Source organism: Dendrobates tinctorius, unplaced genomic scaffold (genome assembly GCF_039654945.1).
Source record: "Dendrobates tinctorius isolate UK_male_01 unplaced genomic scaffold, ASM3965494v1 ptg000237l, whole genome shotgun sequence".
Taxonomy (NCBI): Eukaryota; Metazoa; Chordata; class Amphibia; order Anura; family Dendrobatidae; genus Dendrobates; species Dendrobates tinctorius.
In genome coordinates, this window is record NW_027361904.1 from 936,997 (window position 1) to 958,781 (window position 21,785).

Here is a 21,785-nt window from a genome sequence, read left to right on the forward strand (position 1 = left end):
TAGAACAAAAGAGGTGGCACTGAGGAGTGAGAAACCCCCCCTGCCAAAGATGTTTTAGAGAAACTTGACCAATAAAGTTTGGATTTTATTCTGGTGAGTGCCACCTCTTTTGTTCTATTTGGATTTTTCTACTTTTTTTTGGTGTGCACCCTAAGAATTTGGGTCTTCATGCCTGCAGTATTTCCCCTCAATTGAAGTTGTCAGCTCTCATGAGCTATCGGGGGTGCTCGGTACTTTCTATTCTGTGACTTACCTTAATCCTGCTTTCCTGTCCACTCGAGAAGTTCTGAGATGATTGCAGGCATTCCTTCTCTGTGTGTTTGCTATTTTTTATAACTTTCCCAAATTTTTATGAAAAAAATATTCCCCACAAACTGTATTGAACTACTGTACCCAATTTATTATATATTTTAGGAGTCGAGTCAATCCATTTTATACCGACTCCATGACTCTGACTCCACAGCCCTGGTTCTTTGATGTTCATTCAGACTTGAATTAACCCCTTTCCGAAATATGATGTAGCGGTACCTGCCTTTGATGTGAGCTCACACGCTGAGCCCATCTTTCCCTCTACTTGATGGCTAATTTATCATAACTACCCAATAATAGAATCAGTAAAAAAGCTCAGGGCACAAAACATAAGCCCTCACAAGTCACCAGATCTTGAAAAATAAATGCTACGGGTTTTAAAAAAAAGTTGACAAAAGCTATTTTTTTTCCTTTTACAAATTTCCACATTTTTTAACCGCGTAAATAAAAACAAAAAAAAACTATACACATTTGGTATCTATCTGCGCACTCGTATGGACCTCGGAAACCAAACTGCACAGTCACTTTTACCATATAGTGAACACGGTAAATAAAAAACCACAAAAGACTTTTGTGGACTGGAATTATTTTTGCAATTTCAACGCACTTGGAATTTTGTTTCCTGTTTTCCAGTACACTATATGATAAACTATATGGTGTCATTCAAAAGTGCAACTCACCCAGGCAAAAAAACATGTCCTCATACGGCTGTATCGATGGAAACATAAAAAAGTTAAGGTACTTGGAAGAAGAGGAGTGAAAACCAGGAATGCGAAAAAGGAAATTGGCCATGTCAGGAAGGGGTTAAAGATATTTAATGTTTTCTACATTCTGAACTTGAAAGTGGCTTTCCCCATGTAAATTCTGATATTTAACAAGATCTGATCTAACAGTGAAACATTTTCCACATTCTAAACATGAAACTGGTTTCCCTCTGTGTGAGATCTTTCATGTCTAACAAGACTTGATTTACGGGTAAAGCATTCTCCACATTTTGGGCATGAAAATGGCTTCTCCCCTGTATGAATTCTATGATGTGTTATAAGATGTTGTTTCTGGGTAAAACATTTCCCACATTCTGAGCATGAATATGGCTTTTCCCCATTGTGGATTTCTTGATGTCTATTCATATCTGATTTTACAGTAAAACATTTTCCACAATCTGAACATGAATACGGCTTCTCTCCTGTATGAATTCTTTGATGTCTACTAAGACTATGCTTATGGTTAAAACAGATTCCACATTCAGAACATGAGTATGGTTTCTCCCCTGTATGAATTATTTGATGTGCAATAAAAACATGTTTCTGACTAAAACATTTTCCACATTCCGAACATGAATATGGCTTCTCTCCAGTGTGGCTTTTACGATGTCTAATGAGATCTTGTTTCATGGTAAAACATGTTCCACATTCTGAACATGAAAATGACTGCTCTCCTGTGTGAATTCTCTGATGTTTAACAAGAACTGGTTTCATGGTAAAACTTTCTCCACATTCTGAACATGAAAATGGCTTCTCCCCTGTGTGAATTCTTTGATGTGTTACGAGTTGATGTTTCTGATTAAAACACTTCCCACATTCTGAACATGAAAATGGCTTCTCCCCTGTGTGAGTTCTTTGATGTGTTATGAGCTGATATTTCTCGTTAAAACATTTTCCACATTCTGAACATGAAAAAGGCTTCTCCCCTGTGTGAGTTCTTTGATGTGTTATGAGCCTATGTTTCTCGTTAAAACATTTTCCACATTCTGAACATGAAAATGGCTTCTCCCCTGTGTGAGTTCTTTGATGTGTTATGAGCTGATATTTCTCGTTAAAACATTTTCCACATTCTGAACATGAAAAAGGTTTCTCCCCTGTGTGAGTTCTTTGATGTGTTATGAGCCTATGTTTCTCGTTAAAACATTTCCCACATTCTGAACATGAATATGGCTTTTCTGTGTGAGTTCTCTCATGTCTAACAAGATTTGATTTATTATTAAAGCATCTTCCACATTCCTTACATGAAAATGGTTTCTCCCCTGTGTGAATTCTTTGATGTGTACTAAAAAGATTTTTCTGATTAAAACATTTTCCACATTGTGAGCATGAAAATGGCTTCTCCCCTGTGTGAAGTCTTTGATGCCTAATAAGAAAATATTTCCGATTAAAACATTTCCCACATTCTGAGCATGAAAATGGTTTGTCCCCAGTGTGGCTTTTACGATGTCTAATGAGATCTTGTTTCATGGTAAAAAATGTTCCACATTCTGAACATGTAAATGGTTTCTCCCCAGTGTGGCTTTTACGATGTCTAATGAGATCTTGTTTCATGGTAAAACATTTTCCACATTCTGAACATGAAAATTGCTTCTTCTCTGTGTGAATTATTCGATGCGTTATGAGCTGATGTTTCTGATTAAAACATTTCCCACATTCTGAACATGAAAATGGCTTCTCCCCTGTGTGAGTTCTTTGATGTGTTATGAGCCTATGTTTCTCGTTAAAACATTTCCCACATTCTGAACATGAATATGGCTTTCCTTCTGTGTGAGTTCTCTCATGTCTAACAAGATTTGATTTATTATTAACGCATTTTCCACATTCCTTACATGAAAATGGCTTCTCCCCTGTGTGAATTCTCTGATGTGTAACCAAACCTGATGTTGTGGAAAAACATTTCCCACATTCTGAACATGAATATGGCTTTTCCCCTATGGGAACTTTTTGACGCTTCACACCCGATCTGTAACTTGTATTTTGCTTTACAGTCTGTGATGAATCAGGAGATAGGATCTGTTTCACAGGATCAGATGATACATTTTTGATATGCGAGGCAGAGGGTATATTTTCAATATTGCCAATTTTTTCATCTCCATATTGAATGATGCTACAAACATCTGCATTATCAAGTGAAGATTTTGGATGTTTGTCTGAGCTTCCGGTACAGTCATCTGGAAGAATAAAACTGATTATATTATTATATAGCAACATAACATAACGATTGTACTGACGTTATAGGACATTACAATTGAGAAGTACTCATTTAATAACTTAATTATTGGTTGCAAAACCGATCACAATCTCAGAAAAGGGATCACTAGATCACAATGTTATGATAACAGGCTTTTCTGTTGCGGTTTTCTACTTTTGTGTTGAAGACATTTTCATGTCTCAAGTCGGTCACTGATCTTTTCTCAGAAAATTGCCCAGTGGCGAATAACAAATGAACCTGTAGGTCCAAGCGGTTAGGTGCTGTCCATCTCATCACAATCCCTAGCTCCATTCGCTGCTGTTTAAGTATTTAGATGCCACAGCAATGGTTACATGGTTCCAACCTCTGTGCACACGACAAAACCGTGGAGTGCCGATGGGCTACCATGGAAGCTGGGTTCTCAATAAAGGCCCTGTCAATGTCAGTTTTTTGCACCTTTTAATTTCTTTATATTCTGCAAATCCATTATTATTAATAAAAAATAAGTGATAAAAATAGTTTAATTTAACAAAACAAAAAGAAAAAAAAAAATATATATATATATACACATATATATAAAACAATACAGGTATAATTTATGAGGATGTGGCCTAAGGATACAACACGCTTAATTAAGGTGTACAGAATTATTGGCAAAATAGGCCAAAAAGATTTATCTGACTCTGAAAATTAAAAAATTGTTACAGATGGAGGCAGAAGTCCTGAAATTGCTCAGATATTGAGGCGCGATCACAAAACCATAAAAAGTTTTGTTACAAATATTCAGCAGTGCCACATAAAATGTGTTGAGAAAAAAAGACACAGTAACTGTAAAAGATCTGAGAAGACTCAAACGTGAAGCGACCAGGAAGCCATTTTCCTCCAGTGCTGTCATATTCTAGAGCTGTAGCCTCCCTGGAGGCCAGAAGTACAAGGTGTTCAGTGCTCAGAGACATGGCCGATGTTAGGAGGCTGAACCCGACCACCACCGAGCAAGACACAGAAGTGGGAACGTGAAGACCGGGCCAAGATTTGCCTGATACTGATTGTTCACAGGTTTTATGGTCTGATGAGATGAGAGTGGATCTGGATGAAACAGATGGATGGGGCCTGTGGCTGGATCAGTAATGGGCCTCCCCTTACTCTTAGAAGTCAGTGAGATGGACGCAGGAGAAAGTCTGCATCTTTCAATAAAACCATGATTTTTTCTGCCGAATTATGTTCCATCACAGCATTGATGTCTCCACTGCTTGGCAGCCAGAAAAGGCATTAAAGATGAAGAATAATGACCCAGCCACGTCCTCACTGGACCTAAACCCTAGTGAGAACTTCTGGGCCCTTCTTAAACGGAAGATTTATGGTGAAATAAAAGTCGACTCTCTGATCAGTGTCTGGAGCTGTGGTTGGTGCTGTTCAAAAAGTTGATCAACAGATGAAGAAACTGACAGACTCCATAGATGAAGCTTATGGCTGTTATTGAGAAGAAGGGCGCCCATATTACTATTTTGGTCACTGAGATTTTTTTTGAAATGTGAGAAATGTACTTTGTACATTTTGAGTTGTTCGGTTCTTATTCTCTTTGTAACAGATGAAAATAAACAACCGAGATGGAAAATTTACGTTTTCCATTTAGTTGTCCATTAATTCTGCACACAGAAATATTCATCTAAGGATAAACTGCACTTTTACTTTCTTAAATAGTCAGCTTTATTAACCCTTTGAACTGACTGACAGCACTGGAGATGTTCAATAATAAAGCTACTCATCAAAAATACAAATCACCTAATAATTCTGCGCACAGAGTACAGCGCTGGCCATTATTTCTCCAGACTTCTGCCCTTCACCCCGGCTGCTGGAAATCAGCTTCTGGGCCAAACCAAAAACTATGAAGTATCAAAAACAAAGCAGCTTTTTGTAAAGAACTAGCTAAATGATTGCATTGCATATAAAAACATTTCACATCATATATTCAACACTACAGATTTGCAACACAAATTAACTAAACGATTACCCAATGTGATGCTGCGGTAGCACCGTACGCAGTGATGAGGCAGTGACCCACAAAGTTCCAACACAAAACTCCTTTATTGTGTTTTCTTCACAGCATTAAAGGGAATCGGTCACCAGAAGTTGGAGGCTTAGGTAAATAGCCTGGGTCTGGTCCGGGTCATTTACCTACAGAGAGCTGGTGAGATCATTCTCACAGCATGGTGTCAGCAGCTCTCAGCATTGGTATAATGCATTACAATGCTGGAGCATTGTAATGTATTATACCTAAAGTGAAAGCGAAAGTCCCATAAAGGGACAAGGTAAAAAAAAAAAAACATTTAAAAAAAAATGTAAAAAAAATTATTAAAAAATAATATAAAAAATTCCCTAAAAAATCCCCTAGAAATCACACATTTTTATGCAAAAAAAATAAAATAAACAAAAAAATACACATGTTTGGTATCGCCACGTCCGTAAAAATCCCATCTATAAAAGTATCACCCTAGTTAACCCGTTCAGTGAACGCCGTAAAAAAAAAAAAAAAAAAAAAAAAAGTAGCAAATTATACTTTTTCCAAGCAGTATCATCATACCACTTGGAAAAAGTGCAATAACACGCGATCAAAAAGACGGATATAAATAATTATGGTACCGATGAAAACGTCATCTTGTCCCGCAAAAAACGAGCCGCCATACAGCATCATCAGCGAAAAAATAAAAAAGTTATCGCTCGCAGACTAAAGTGATGCAAAAATATTTTTTCTATAAAGTTTTTATTGTGTAAAAAACACCAAAACATAAAAAAAGATATAAATGAGGTATCTCTGTAATCGTAGTGACCCGAAGAATAAAGCTGCCATACTAATTTTACCACAGGCGGAGCGGAGGGGGGAAAAAAAAAAAAGCATTCCTAAATTGCTGGTTTTTGCTCATTCAAAAAATGAACAGAAAAATCAGAATAGAAAGCGATCAAAAAAACTTATGTGCCCGAAAATGGTACCAATAAAACCGTCAGCTCTTCCCGCAAAAATCAAGCCCGCACATGACTCTGTCGGCCGAAATATGGAAAAATTATAGCTCATTGAAGATCATTTTTGTGGAAAAAATATGATTTTTTAATTTTATGGCTCTACGTTATAACCTTCTGTGAAGCCCTTGGGGGTTCAAAGTGCTCAACACACATTTAGATAAGTTACTTAGGGGGTCTAGTTTCCAAAATGGGGTCACTTGTGGGGATTTCCACTGTTTAGGTACATCAAGGGCTCTCCAAACGTGACATGGCGTCCGCTCTCGATTCCAGCCAATTTGACATTCAAAATCTCAAATGATGCTCCTTCCCTTCTGAGCACTGGCGTGTGCCTAAAGAGTGCTCTTCCTCCACACATGGGGTATCGGTGTACTCCGGAGAAATTGCACAACAAATATTGTGGTTCATTTTCTCCTGATACCCTTGACAAAATAAAAAAAATTGTGTCCAAATAAAAATTTTGGGGAAAAAAAGTTAAATGTTCATTTTTTCCTTCCACATTGCTTCAATTCTTTTGAAGTACCTAAACGGTTAATAAACTTCTTGAATGTGGTTTTGCACACCTTGAGGGGTGCAGTTTTTAGAATGGTGTCACTTTTGGGTATTTTCTGTTTTATTGACCCCCCAAACTCACTTCAAATGTGAGGTGGTCCCTAAAAAAAAATGGTTTTGTAAATTTTGTTGGAAAAATTAGAAATCGCTGGTCAACTTCTAACCCTTATAACTTCCTAAGAAAAAAAAATTTTGGTTCCAAAATTGTGCTGATGTAAAGTAGACATGTGGGAAATGTTATTTATTAACTATTTTTTGTGACATATCTCTCTGATATAACGGCATAAAAATTAAAAGTATGAAAATTGCAAAATTTTAAAAATTTTCGCCATATTTCCATTTTTTTCATAAATAAACGCAAGTCATATCGAAGAAACTTTACCACTAACATGAAGTACAATATGTCATGAAAAAACATTCTCAGAATCAGCGGGATCCATGGAAGCGTTCCAGAGTTATAACCACATAAAGCGACAGTGGTCCGATTTCAAAATTAAGGCCTGGTCTTTAACCTACAAAATTGCTTGGTCGTTAAAGGGTTAAATATGAGAAGAGAGTTCATGCTTCACTATTAAATGTGTATATATTTCACAGACATTTTTATTTTTGATTTATGTGGATATTCTGATTGTTTCTCTGTTTTTGTATATTTCATTGTCCTTTTTTTTTTTCTTTTGCATCTTTAATTAATTTTATTCACCTGTGTGTTAGCTTTATACACTGCTTAATCAACTTTGTGAGGTTACTCTGAGTCTAAGAGCTGGAAACACTCGAAACGCGTACAGAGCCTCTCTGGACAATCCCCATGCGGTAGTCTGGTTCGGACATGCCGATTTAGTGATCATAGCAGCTATGTGATTTTTTTAATAGCATAAATAAAATATTTGAATTTTACTCCTGGAGCTGGACTTTTTTCCTTTGAAGTAATCCCTTCGTTATGTCATTATCAATTAAGCAGATAAAAGGCCTGGAGTTGATTTGAGGTGTGGTGCTTGAATTTGAAAGGTTTTGCTGTGAAGGAAACATGCGGTCAAAGGAGCTCTCCATGCAGGTGAAACAAGCCATCCTTAAGCTGCAAAAACAGAAAAAACCCATCTGAGAAATTGCTACAACATTAGGAGTGGCAAAATCTACAGTTTGGTACATCCTGAGAAAGAAAGAAAGCACTGGTGAACTCATCAATGCCAAAAGACCTGGGCGCCCACGGAAGACAACAGTGGTGGATGATCGCAGAATAATCTCCATGGTTTAGAGAAACCCCTTCACAACAACCAACCAAGTGACCAACACTCTCCAGGAGGTGGGCGTATCAATATCCAAATCTACCATAAAGAGAAGACTGCATGAAAGTAAATACAGGGGGTTCACTGCACGGTGCAAGCCACTCATAAGCATCAAGAATCAAAAGGCTAGACTGGACTTTGCTAAAAAACATCTAAAAAAGCCAGCACAGTTCTGGAAGAACATTCTTTGGACAGATGAAACCAAGATCAACCTCTACCAGAATGATGGAAAGAGAAAAGTATGGCGAAGGTGTGGTACAGCTCATGATCCAAAGCATACCACATCATCTGTAAAACACGGCGGAGGCAGTGTGATGGCTTGGGCATGCATGGCTGCCAGTGGCACTGGGTCACTAGTGTTTATTGATGATGTGACCAGGGCTGTGGAGTCGGAGTCTGTGCTCATTTTGGTGGAGTCGGAGGAAAATGGACCGACTCCGACTACTAAAATATATAATAAATTGGGTACAGTAGTTGAATGCAGAATGTGCTGAATATTTTTTCATAGGAATTTGGGAAAGTTATGAAATGTCCTATAAATGGCTGTTCTATTCCTGATGTAAGGCTACATTCACACACAGCGTTTTTTGAGGATACAGTTTTCAGCAGCAAAAGCAGATCAGCTTTTTAAAAAACCACATCACCTGAAAGGTTTTTGAGCTCATAGATGTTTTCTGTTGTGAATTCACTTTCTGGCCTCCCTCTGGTTATTACTGGAGGTAATAGAGCTGATTTGATTAACAGAGGCTTAACACCTGATAATGAGGACGAAGATTGGAGATCTGGGGTTTCAGATTGGGATTTAAGACAGCCGACTCCCTCTATCCCATGATTTTCTTCTTGCCTCCTGAGGTCTGATGTTTCCAGCTTTGTCCCTGCATGTTCAGCTAAGTGTTCATTTGCTATTCTATTGCATTTGATTTGGTTTTTGCTATATCAGTTTTGTGTGGGTCAGCCAGCTCCGGCTGGGGCTACAGCGCTGAATCACCGTCCATATGTTACTGCTTGTGCCAGTTTGTTTTTGTCCCTTATTAGATTGGCCTCTTTTTGCTTTGCTTTCTGAATATACCAGAGTGCTGATATAGTGGGCGAAGTCCTGCGACTTCAGTGTTTTTTGCATCAGACGTGTTGGACTTTTTGCAGGGTTTTTTTGCGTGATTGCAGACAGCATCTTTCCTTTCCTGTCTAGTCAGTGTGGGCCCCAGCATTTGCTCAATCTATTTTCCTGCCTGCGTTTGTGTTTTCATCTTGTCTCACCGACAATATATGTTTGGGGGCTATCTATTCCTTTGGGGTCTGCTCCGGGGCAGTTTAGATTTCCCTTTTCTTGCTTTAGGCGAAGTTAGCTCTCCGGCTGTGCCGAGGCGTCTAGGATCATCGTAATTACGCTGCACGGCTACTGCTAGTTGTGTGGATAGGATCAGGAGTCTGCAATCCGCTTAGTTACCAACCTCTCTGGTTTTCTGTGGCTTAGCTTGGGCTTGCACTCCTCCTCGGTGACCCAATCATAACAGTTTTCAATAGCAAAAGCAGATTAGAAATCTGCTCTATCTATTGGTGCTTCTCTGGAAAGAGAAAGTATTAGAAAATTAGTGATTTAAGAAGCCCTTAAACAAAAGGAAGATCTTAAAAAGACTCTCAAGACGCTTCATGTTTCTCAAAATGACGCCTGCACACGTCACAGAGTGAACTATTTTGTTATCAACGTTCGATATGTTTGTGACAACAAATAAATTGTTACCAAGACGCCGGCAGTAAAAGATACTAAAGCTCATCACGGCAGCCAGTTTCTCCAGACCTTAGTGGAAAAAGATCTGCAAGATTACGAACTCAAAAAAGAACAGGTTCTTGCTATTGTAATGGACAATGCTTCAACCATAAGTACAATTACACTGATGAATGAGAGCAATGAACAACAGCTAGAGGAACATTTAGGATTCAGTATGTTTGAGATGGAAGGCCACAGTGCTGTTCATGTAACTGAGGAACAAACAGATATTACAACAGAAGAACAGCAAATTTATACTGTAGAAATAGATAATCTTGATGAAGCTGCTTCAAAACACTTTCATATTTATCACATGCACTGTGTGGTGCACACGCTGCAGCTGGCAATAAGAGATAGTCTGCAAGAGGGACATGCTGGAACTCTGATTGGAAAAGTGTAGAAATTGGTTACTGCCGCCAGAACCCCTAAAATTGATTCCATCTTGAAGAGACGTGCTGGGAAAGGGGCAATTGTGGATCAAGCCACTCGGTGGGGCAGCACTTATTTAATGATTGAGCGATTGCTTGAGCTGAAACCCTTCCTTGTAGATATGGCGAACCCTCAGGTAACACTACATGAAGGTCAATGGACACAGGTGGCTGAATTGAAGGAATTGCTTCATCACCCATTTACCGGTGACTAAAAAATTACAAGCTGAGGATTTAACTCCTGGCATTTTCATAAGGGAGTGGAAGAACTTGCTATTTTGCCTGTCCCAAAGAGGAGGTTTATTCGCAGATGGCATTTCTGCTTCAATGAAACGGAGAGAGACACAGCTATTGGAAAACAAAATTTTTCTGGCAGCTGTTTATGTGGACCCAAGTCATCGTATACTGCTTCATGATCAACGGCTTACTAAAGGAAAAGAAGCTCTGACTGAGTTAGCAGTTAGGATGAGTGGCCTACAGGAGGACTGCCAGGCGCAAGAGGACTTGGGTCCTGACAGTGCTACTGCTGCCATATCTTCATCCTCATCAGATGAGGAGTTTGACTTTGACAAGTATTTGGATGATATGGAGCAGGCAAAGCGTTGCCGCAAGGAAAAAGATTTCCTTCCATCTCCTATAGCAGCAGATTGACCATATTTCAGCAAAAAGTTTCACTTGCTCTAAAAGAAATAGAAAAATTCAACCGTTCATCAAAACTGACTGTGCATGAGGCAATTCCTTTACACCCGGAAATTGTTAGAGATGTTGCCCATGTGGTTACGGCTTTGCCTCCAACCCAAGTTACTGTAGAGAGGTTGTTCTCTAGCCTTAACCCCTTCACCCCCAAGGGTGGTTTGCACGTTCATGACCGGGCCAATTTTTACAATTCTGACCACTGTCCCTTTATGAGGTTATAACTCTGGAACGCTTCAACGGATCTAGGCGATTCTGAGATTGTTTTCTCGTGACATATTGTACTTCACTTTAGTGGTAAAAAATTTTCGCTATAACTTGCGTTTATTTATGAAAAAAACAGAAATATGGCAAAAATTTTGAAAATTTTGCAATTTTCAAACTTTGAATTTGTATGCCCTTAAAACAGAGATATATGTGACACAAAATAGTTACTAAATAACATTTCCCACATGTCTACTTTACATCAGCACAATTTGGGAAACAACATTTTTTTTTGTTAGGAAGTTATAAGGGTTAAAATTTGACAAGCGATTTCTAATTTTTACAACAAAACTTACAAAACCATTTTTTTTAGGGACCACCTCACATTTGAAGTCACTTTGAGGGGTCTATATGGCAGAAAATACCCAAAAGTGACACCATTCTAAAAACTGCACCCCTGAAGCTACTCAAAACTACATTCAAGAAGATTATTAACCCTTCAGGTGCTTCACAGGAGCCGAAGCAACGTGGAAGGAAAAAATGAACATTTAACTTTTTAGTCACAAAAATAATATTTTAGCAACAATTTCTTTATTTTCCCAAGGGTAACAGGAGAAATTGGACCCCAAAAGTTGTTGTCAAATTTGTCCTGAGTACGCTGATACCCAATATGTGGGGAGGAACCACTGTTTGGGCACATGGCAGGGCTCAGAAGGGAAGGAGCCCCGTTTGACTTTTTCAACCTAAAATTGGCTGGAATTGAGATCGGACGCCATGTCGCGTTTGACGAGTGTCTGATGTGCCTAAACAGTGGAAACCCCCCACAAGTGACCCTATTTTGGAAACTAGACCCCCTAAGGAACTTATCTAGATGTGTGGTGACCACTTTGAACCCCCAAGGGCTTCACAGAAGTTTATAACACCCAGGCGTGAAAATAAAAAATCATATTTTTTCCACAAACATGATCATTTAGTCCCCAATATTTTGTTTTCCCAAGGGTAACAGGAGAAATTGGACCCCAAAGGTTGTTGTCAAATTTGTCCTGAGTACGCTGATACCCAATATGTGGGGGGGAACCACTGTTTAGGCACATGGCAGGGCTCAGAAGGGAAGGAGCCCCGTTTGACTTTTTCAACCTAAAATTGGCTGGAATTGAGATCGGACGCCATGTCACGTTTGACGAGCGTCTGATGTGCCTAAACAGTGGAAACCCCCCACAAGTGACCCCATTTTGGAAACTAGACCCCCTAAGGAACTTATCTAGATGTGTGGTGACCACTTTGAACCCCCAAGGGCTTCACAGAAGTTTATAACACCCGGGAGTGAAAATAAAAAATCATATTTTTTCCACAAACATGATCATTTAGTCCCCAATATTTTGTTTTCCCAAGGGTAACAGGAGAAATTGGACCCCAAAGGTTCTTGTCAAATTTGTCCTGAGTACGCTGATACCCAATATGTGGGGAGGAACCACTGTTTGGGCACATGGCAGGGCTCAGAAGGGAAGGAGCCCCGTTTGACTTTTTCAACCTAAAATTGGCTGGAATTGAGATTGGACGCCATGTCGCGTTTGACGAGCGTCTGATGTGCCTAAACAGTGGAAACCCCCCACAAGTGGCCCCATTTTGGAAACTAGACCCCCTAAGGAACTTATCTAGATGTGTGGTGACCACTTTGAACCCCCAAGGGCTTCACAGAAGTTTATAACACCCGGGCGTGAAAATAAAAAATCATATTTTTTCCACAAACATGATCATTTAGTCCCCAATATTTTGTTTTCCCAAGGGTAACAGGAGAAATTGGACCCCAAAGGTTCTTGTCAAATTTGTCCTGAGTATGCTGATACCCAATATGTGGGGGGGAACCACTGTTTAGGCACATGGCAGGGCTCACAAGGGAAGGAGCCCCGTTTGACTTTTTCAACCTAAAATTGGCTGGAATTGAGATCGGACGCCATGTCACGTTTGACGAGCGTCTGATGTGCCTAAACAGTGGAAACCCCCCACAAGTGACCCCATTTTGGAAACTAGACCACCTAAGGAACTTATCTAGATGTGTGGTGAGCACTTTGAACCCCCAAGGGCTTCACAGAAGTTTATAACACCCGGGCGTGAAAATAAAAAATCATATTTTTTCCACAAACATGATCATTTAGTCCCCAATATTTTGTTTTCCCAAGGGTAACAGGAGAAATTGGACCCCAAAGGTTGTTGCCAAATTTGTCCTGAGTACGCTGATACCCAATATGTGGGGGGGAACCACTGTTTAGGCACATGGCAGGGCTCAGAAGGGAAGGAGCCCCGTTTGACTTTTTCAACCTAAAATTGGCTGGAATTGAGATTGGACGCCATGTCACGTTTGACGAGCGTCTGATGTGCCTAAACAGTGGAAACCCCCCACAAGTGACCCCATTTTGGAAACTAGACCCCCTAAGGAACTTATCTAGATGTGTGGTGAGCACTTTGAACCCCCAAGGGCTTCACAGAAGTTTATAACACCCGGGCGTGAAAATATAAAATCCTGTTTTGTTCCCACATAAATGATCATTTAGTCCCCAATTTTTAATTTTCCCAAGAGTAACAGGAGAAATTGGACCCCAAAAGTTGTTGTTCAATTTGTCCTGAGTACCCTGATACCCCACATGTGGGAGAAAACTACTGTTTGGGCACACGTCAGGGCTCGAAAGGGAAGTAATGACGTTTTGGAAAGCAGACTTTGATGGAATGGTCTGCGGGCGTCATGTTCCATTTGCAGAGCCCTTGATGTTCCTAAACAGTAGAAACCCCCAATAAGTGACCCCATTTTGGAAACTAGACCCCCTAAGGAACTTATCTAGATGTGTGGTGAGCACTTTGAACCCCAAGTGTTTCACTAAAGATTATAATGCCCAGGCGTGAAAATATAAAATCCTGTTTTGTTCCCACATAAATGATCATTTAATCCCCAATTTTTAATTTTCCCAAGAGTAACAGGAGAAATTGGACCCCAAAAGTTGTTGTCCAATTTGTCCTGAGTACCCTGATACCCCACATGTGGGAGAAAACTACTGTTTGGGCACACGTCAGGGCTCGAAAGGGAAGTAATGACGTTTTGGAAAGCAGACTTTGATGGAATGGTCTGCGGGCGTCATGTTCCATTTGCAGAGCCCTTGATGTTCCTAAACAGTAGAAACCCCCAATAAGTGACCCCATTTTGGAAACTAGACCCCCTAAGGAACTTATCTAGATTTGTGGTGAGCACTTTGAACCCCCAAGGGCTTCACAGAAGTTTATAACACCCGGGCGTGAAAATATAAAATCCTGTTTTGTTCCCACATAAATGATCATTTAGTCCCCAATTTTTAATTTTCCCAAGAGTAACAGGAGAAATTGGACCCCAAAAGTTGTTGTTCAATTTGTCCTGAGTACCCTGATACCCCACATGTGGGAGAAAACTACTGTTTGGGCACACGTCAGGGCTCGAAAGGGAAGTAATGACGTTTTGGAAAGCAGACTTTGATGGAATGGTCTGCGGGCGTCATGTTCCATTTGCAGAGCCCTTGATGTTCCTAAACAGTAGAAACCCCCAATAAGTGACCCCATTTTGGAAACTAGACCCCCTAAGGAACTTATCTAGATGTGTGGTGAGCACTTTGAACCCCAAGTGTTTCACTAAAGATTATAATGCCCAGGCGTGAAAATATAAAATCCTGTTTTGTTCCCACATAAATGATCATTTAATCCCCAATTTTTAATTTTCCCAAGAGTAACAGGAGAAATTGGACCCCAAAAGTTGTTGTCCAATTTGTCCTGAGTACCCTGATACCCCACATGTGGGAGAAAACTACTGTTTGGGCACACGTCAGGGCTCGAAAGGGAAGTAATGACGTTTTGGAAAGCAGACTTTGATGGAATGGTCTGCGGGCGTCATGTTCCATTTGCAGAGCCCTTGATGTTCCTAAACAGTAGAAACCCCCAATAAGTGACCCCATTTTGGAAACTAGACCCCCTAAGGAACTTATCTAGATGTGTGGTGAGCACTTTGAACCCCCAAGTGTTTCACTAAAGATTATAATGCCCAGGCGTGAAAATATAAAATCCTGTTTTGTTCTCACATAAATGATCATTTAGTCCCCAATTTTTAATTTTCCCAAGAGTAACAGGAGAAATTGGACCCCAAAAGTTGTTGTCCAATTTGTCCTGAGTACCCTGATACCCCACATGTGGGAGAAAACTACTGTTTGGGCACACGTCAGGGCTCGAAAGGGAAGTAATGACGTTTTGGAAAGCAGACTTTGATGGAATGGTCTGCGGGCGTCATGTTCCATTTGCAGAGCCCTTGATGTTCCTAAACAGTAGAAACCCCCCATAAGTGACCCCATTTTGGAAACTAGACCCCCTAAGGAACTTATCTAGATGTGTGGTGAGCACTTTGAACCCCCAAGTGTTTCACTAAAGATTATAATGCCCAGGCGTGAAAATATAAAATCCTGTTTTGTTCCCACATAAATGATCATTTAGTCCCCAATTTTTAATTTTCCCAAGAGTAACAGGAGAAATTGGACCCCAAAAGTCGTTGTCCAATTTGTCCTGGGTACTCTGGTACCCCACATGTGGGAAAAAACTGTTTAGGCACACGTTGGGGCTCGAAAGGGAAGTAGTGTTGTTTTGGAATGCAGACTTTGATGGTCTGCTGGCGTCATGTTCCATTTGCAGAGTCCCTGATGTGCCTAAACAGGAAAAAAACCCACATATGACATCATTTTGGATACTAGACCCCCAATGAACAAATCTAGATGTGCCCCCAACTAATCTAATGTAAATTAGTAGTGCATGGAGGTGTGGTACAATTTGAAGCAATCCTTCATGCACAGGCCAGGTTTTTTGGGGCAGGTGTCGCACTGGTAAGTGGTGTCAATGCGTATTCCTTTTTTGTAACACACTCGACACCTTTTTTGCGGCTTACCTTTTCTTGGGGTTGGCGGGACCACCCCCGGAAAATGCTGACCTGGGACAATACGAGCACCTTCAGTTCCTGAAGTACTGGGGCCCGCTCCTTCCTGAGCGCCAAACATCATGGCCTTAACCACTACCTCCTGGAAATGAAGGTACGCCGTATCGCTGGGGCATGCACATTGTGACAGCAGGAATGCGTTGAGCATTGCCATTTGGACGATGTGCACGGCCAGCTTTTTGTACCACACCTTGGCCTTCCTCAATGCATTGTACGGTTGGAGGAGTTGATCGGAGAGATCAACTCCCCCCATTTTTTTGTTGTACCCCACTACACATGTCGGTTTGAGGACCTGTGTAGAGGTACCCCGTACAGTGCAGAGGGTACTGCCATCACCGTGTATGGTGGTCAAGAGATGGACATCTCTCTTGTCCTTGACCACCAGCAGGTGGTCGCTACATTGGGCTCTGCTCTCACCTTTTCGGAGCATCTGCCCAAGTAGCGTCTTCGGGAGGCCTCTCTGATTTTTGCGGACAGTACCGCAGGCTGCGGTACGTCGCTCAGAGAGGGATTTGTAGAGTGGGATGCTGGTATAAAAGTTATCAGTGTAGAGGTGATAACCTTTATCCAGCAGTGGGTGCACCAAATCCCACACAATTTTCCCACTCACTCCCAGGAAAGGAGGACACTCAGGGGGTTCAATCCGGGTGTCCTTCCCTTCGTAAACTCTAAACTTGTGGGTGTACCCTGAGGTACTCTCACACAACTTATAGAGTTTGATTCCGTACCTGGCCCTCTTACTGGGCAGGTATTGACGGAATCGCAGCCTTCCCTTGAAGTGAACCAAGGACTCATCCACGCAGATGTCCCTTTGGGGCACGTACACTTCGGCAAACTTTTTGTTGAAGTGTTCGATGACCGGCCGAACTTTGAACAGACGGTCAAAGTTGGGGTCATCTTGTGCGGGACACGCTGCATTATCAGTATAATGCAGAAACTTGTGGATGGCCTCAAAACGCGTCCGGGCCATGACCATTCGGAACACTGGAGTGTTGTATAAAATATCAACACTCCAATATTGCCGAATTTCCGGCTTCTTCAGTATCCCCATATGGAGGACCAGGCCCCAAAACTGCGTCATTTCAACTGCGTCTACAGGAGACCAGTTTGAAAATGTTGAACGCGGGTTTTGCTCCAAAAATTGACGAGCGTACAAATTAGTTTGCTCCACCATGAGGTTAACAAAATCCTCAGAGAAAAAGACTTTGAAAAAGTCAATTTCTGTGAGGCCGGTGGTGTCAAACTTGATTCCTGATTCTGCCACAAAATCAGGAATCAGTGGCTCGTAATTTTCGGGGGGCGAGGTCCATACGGGGAGCACTGGGTCAGCTGCGGGCATGGTGGGCGCTGCCTCATCTTCTGTCCTGGAGCGTCTGCGTGGCGGTTCCGCAGGACCCGAGGAGGAAGATGAGGAGGGAGAAGAGGAAGAAGAAGAGGATGAAGAATCCGAAAAATAAAGAAAAGTCGGATCGTCATCCAAATCGCTATCAGTTTCGGAGGCAAGTAAAGCATATGCCTCCTCCACTGAATAGCGCTGTTGGGATGAATTTGATGACATTTTTGTGTAAATATGGTGCTTGGGTGTACACTTTATTGAAAACTGTATGTGTACGTGAGGGGGGGGGGAGTGATTGGTGTAAACTTTCTGTAAAGAAAAAGCTGTGGAAAAAAGTATAAAACAGCAGGCCCTAGCTGATAAGTGTCACTTATCAAAACTAGGCTGCTGGATGTGCGCACGGGGTGGCGCAAGGGGGGGGGTGGAAAAAAAAAAAAAAAGGAAAACGGCAAACTCTGATAAGTGAACTGTGTCACTTATCCAAGTTTCGCAGCTGCGGGATGTGTGTACGGAGGGGCTAAGGAAAAAAAAGCGAGCTCAAGTGTTGATCGGTGAACTGCGTCACCAATCAACGCTCGGCGGCTGCGCACGGAGGTGGCGCAAAAGTGGGGTGGAGGGGGGTAAAAATAGGGGGAAGGGGGATGGGGGGATTGGGGTGGATGAAGAGAGATTGGGCAGGGATCAACAGTTAGGGTTGTAGTTAGGTGGCACAAAGGGGGGTGAAAAAAATGAAAAGCGGCAGGCACAAGCTTGGATAAGTGACGTGTGTCACTTATCCAACTTTTGCGGCTGCGGGATGTGTGTACGGAAGTGGCGCAAAGGGGGCTAAGGAAAAAAAAACGAGCGCGAGTGTTGATCGGTGAACTGCGTCACCGATCAACGCTCGCCGGCTGCGCACGGAGGTGACGCAAAAGTGGGGTGGAGGGGGGTAAAAGGGGGGGTGGAGGGGGGATGGGGGGATGAAGATAGATTGGGGGGGTGAAGATAGATTGGGCAGGGGATCAGGGATCAATTAACACTTACAATTGTAGTTTTCTTTCTTCTTCTTCTTCTTTCTTCTGCAGGGATTGTGATGCTACAAGCTGTGGCACCACAATACCCAGCACAGGAGCTCTTGCTGCGTCCGACCTCTCTGCAGGAATCCTCAGCTAGAGTGAGGACCCCTGCAGACAGGTCAGACAGGTCAGAGGCAGGTCAGGGGGCAGGTCACAGAGCGGTCACATCGCTGCTGTGACCTGTCATTGGTGGGATCGAATGATTACATCGATCCCACCAATCCCTGATCTGCCTGGTGACCATGGCAACTGCCTAGAATCGGAGCTCACAGCTCCGATTACTAGGCAGGTCATGCCCAGGTCACCAGCAGGGCACAGAGCGGTCACATGGTGACCGCAGCTGTGCCCTGTGGTTGGCGCGATCGCCGATCTAATCGATCGCGCCAGCCAACTCCTGCAGGCCCTACTGGGCCTGCATCAGGCTCCAGCACGATCGGTGCTAATATAGCACCGATCCTGGCCGGTACTGGCAGGGCACAGCGGCGATTTAGCACCGCTGTGCACTGCGATTGGCGCGATCGATCAGATCGGCGATCGCGCCAATCCGGGTGCTTTTTGCCGGTGCCTGGCGTTGCCAGGCACCGGCTCTAGGATCGAGTACATCTGTACTCGATCCCCGCCTAGGACATCATTGTTTCAGCCAAGCTGATTGGCTGAAACAATGAGAAACGCTGCGATTGGCTGTTCAGAATTGAACAGCCAATCACAGCGCTCTGGATGCCGGGGGGGCGGGATCGCAGCCCGGGATGCCGACGCCATCTTTTCTAAGGTGAGATGGCGTCGGAATTTTAATGCGATCACCGCGACTTTAGTCGCGGTATCGCATTAAAGGGCCCGACGTACTATCCCGTCCCCGGTCATACGGGCCCGGGTACCGTGGACGGGATAGTACGTCGGATGGCAGGAAGGGGTTAAAGTTATTAGGTCAGATTTGAGGTCATCTATGAAGGAGGATCTGATGGAGGCAATTCTATTTCTTAGAACAAATTCATAGACTGCATGAATGTTATTTAGTATGTTTTTGTTGAAAACTGTTTTTTGCCACTTACATAGTTTATTACATAATGTATATATATATATATATATATATATATATATATATATATATATATATATATATATACACTGTATATATATATATTCGATATAACAGTGTATTACATATTTACAATTTATTACAGTTTTTTGTGTTCTAAAGTTGTATTCCAATAATTATATATTATGTTCTATCTAAATATCTTGATTGTTGGATCATAAAAATGATTAAATGTCTGATGTTCACATTGTACTACAATTAGTTTTTCACTTAAATATAAGCAATATATGTGGGAGTCGGAGTCGTGGAGTCGGTGTAAGGGAAATTGAGGAGTCGGAGTCGCAGGTTTGGCTTACCGACTCCACAGCCCTGGATGTGACACAGGACAGAAGCAGCCGAATGAATTCTGAGGTATTCAGAGCCATACTGTGTGCTCAGATCCAGCCAAATGCAGCCAAACTGATTGGTCGTCGTTTCATACTACAGATGGACAATGACCCAAAACATAAAGCCAAAGCAACCCAGGGGTTTATTAAAGCAAAGAAGTGGAATATTCTTGAATGGCCAAGTCAGTCATCTGATCTCAACCCAATTGAGCATGCATTTCACTTGTTAAAGACTAAACTTCAGACAGAAAGGCCCACAAACAAACAGCAACTGAAAACCACCGCAGTGAAGGCCTGGCAGAGCATCAAAAAGGAGGAGACACAGCGTCTGGTGATGTCCATGAGATCAAGACTTCAGGCAGTCATTGCCAACAAAGGGTTTTCAACCAAGTACTAGAAATGAACATTTTATTTACAATTATTTAACTGTCCAATTACTTTTGATCCCTTTAAAAACAGGGTGGCACATGTTAAGGAGCTGAAACTCCTAAACCCTTCATCCAATTTTAATGTGGATACCCTCAAATGAAAGCTGAAAGTCTGAACTTCAACTGCATCTGAATTGTTTTGCTTAAAATTCATTGTGGTAATGTCTAGAAGCAAAATTAGAAAAATGTTGTCATTGTCCAAATATATATGCACCTAACTGTACATACACACTGTGGTACAGTAAAGGGTGTTTTACTGGATGGGAGATACATTTCTCCCAGCAGGTTAATGTTTGTCCGGGTTTTTCCCTAAAGACAGGACCTACGATGATGTCATGGTCACGTGATCAGCCCGTGTGATGTCTACCTCACCTGTGGGAGGGGTTATGGGCTATGTAATGGAGGTTGGTGTATGGCACTTGGTGAGTGTGTGTCTGGAAGTCACAGGAACTTGGCTGGACTTCGCCTGAACTTGTATGCAGGATCCCTGTGCTGCAGGACTATAGCAGCAAGACTCTCAACAACCCTGGGAATGGCACCTGGCGAATGCCGCGGACCTGGCAGCCGCTTAGGTAAGCCCGTCCCGTGCAAGGGGTGAGTCTGGGACCAGTGGTTCTCCAAGCTGGAGTATATTTATGTTTTTCCTTACTTTCTGTTAACCGGCTGTTTGCAACGTGACATTAAACCACTGAAATTGGACTTTAAGCCTGTGTGTTGCCTCGTTACTGCAGCCCTGCCATTACCTATAGAGCGAATCCCTACAATTGGTGGACTGAATGCAGGCAAACGCAGTGAGGCCAGGCTGTTTTTGCTTATTTTTGATCTGTACCCCAGCCTATGTCCTGGGTGAAACAAGTGGCACAGACCCAGGCGGGGAACTTTCTAGAAATGGAGGCCACGGTAAAAACACTCATAGAGGCCATGCATCAGCAGCAGCAGGCTACACAGCAGCAGCAGGCTATGCAGCAGCAGCAGGAGGCCATGCGACAGCAGGCTATGCAGCAGCAGGTAACCAATCAGCTGTTGATACAGCATATCACGACAGCACAGACAAAAGGAACTAACCGGGGAATCCATGATGTCCGGAAAGCAGTTCATACAGCGGTTCCCAAAATGGAGAAGTCGGACGATGTGGAGCCATATCTGGAGATGATCGAAGGAGTCGCTGAGAGACAGTAGCTACCCTGGGACCAGTGGGCAGAAATCATCGCTCCGTTTCTGGTCCCAGGACCTTTGAATGCGTATCAGGACCTACCATCGGAGCAAAGGGCGGACTACACGGTCGTCAAGGGTGAGATACTGGCACATCTTGGGGTAAATGTGTTAGTTCGGGCCCAACGGGTA

The 21,785-nt window shown here is 42.3% G+C and overlaps 1 protein-coding gene across 1 annotated transcript in view; it reads right to left on the bottom strand.

Annotated features, from left to right (window-relative positions):
• Positions 1-1,106: 1,106 nt before the first annotated feature.
• LOC141060481 (uncharacterized) overlaps positions 1,107-21,785 on the bottom strand; it is a 242,517-nt gene continuing 221,838 nt past the window's right edge. Inside the window, 2 exon segments of the mRNA XM_073556744.1 lie at positions 1,107-1,244; positions 1,247-3,244. Coding sequence (XP_073412845.1) covers positions 1,114-1,244; positions 1,247-3,244 — 2,129 coding nt within the window. The 3' untranslated portion in view covers positions 1,107-1,113.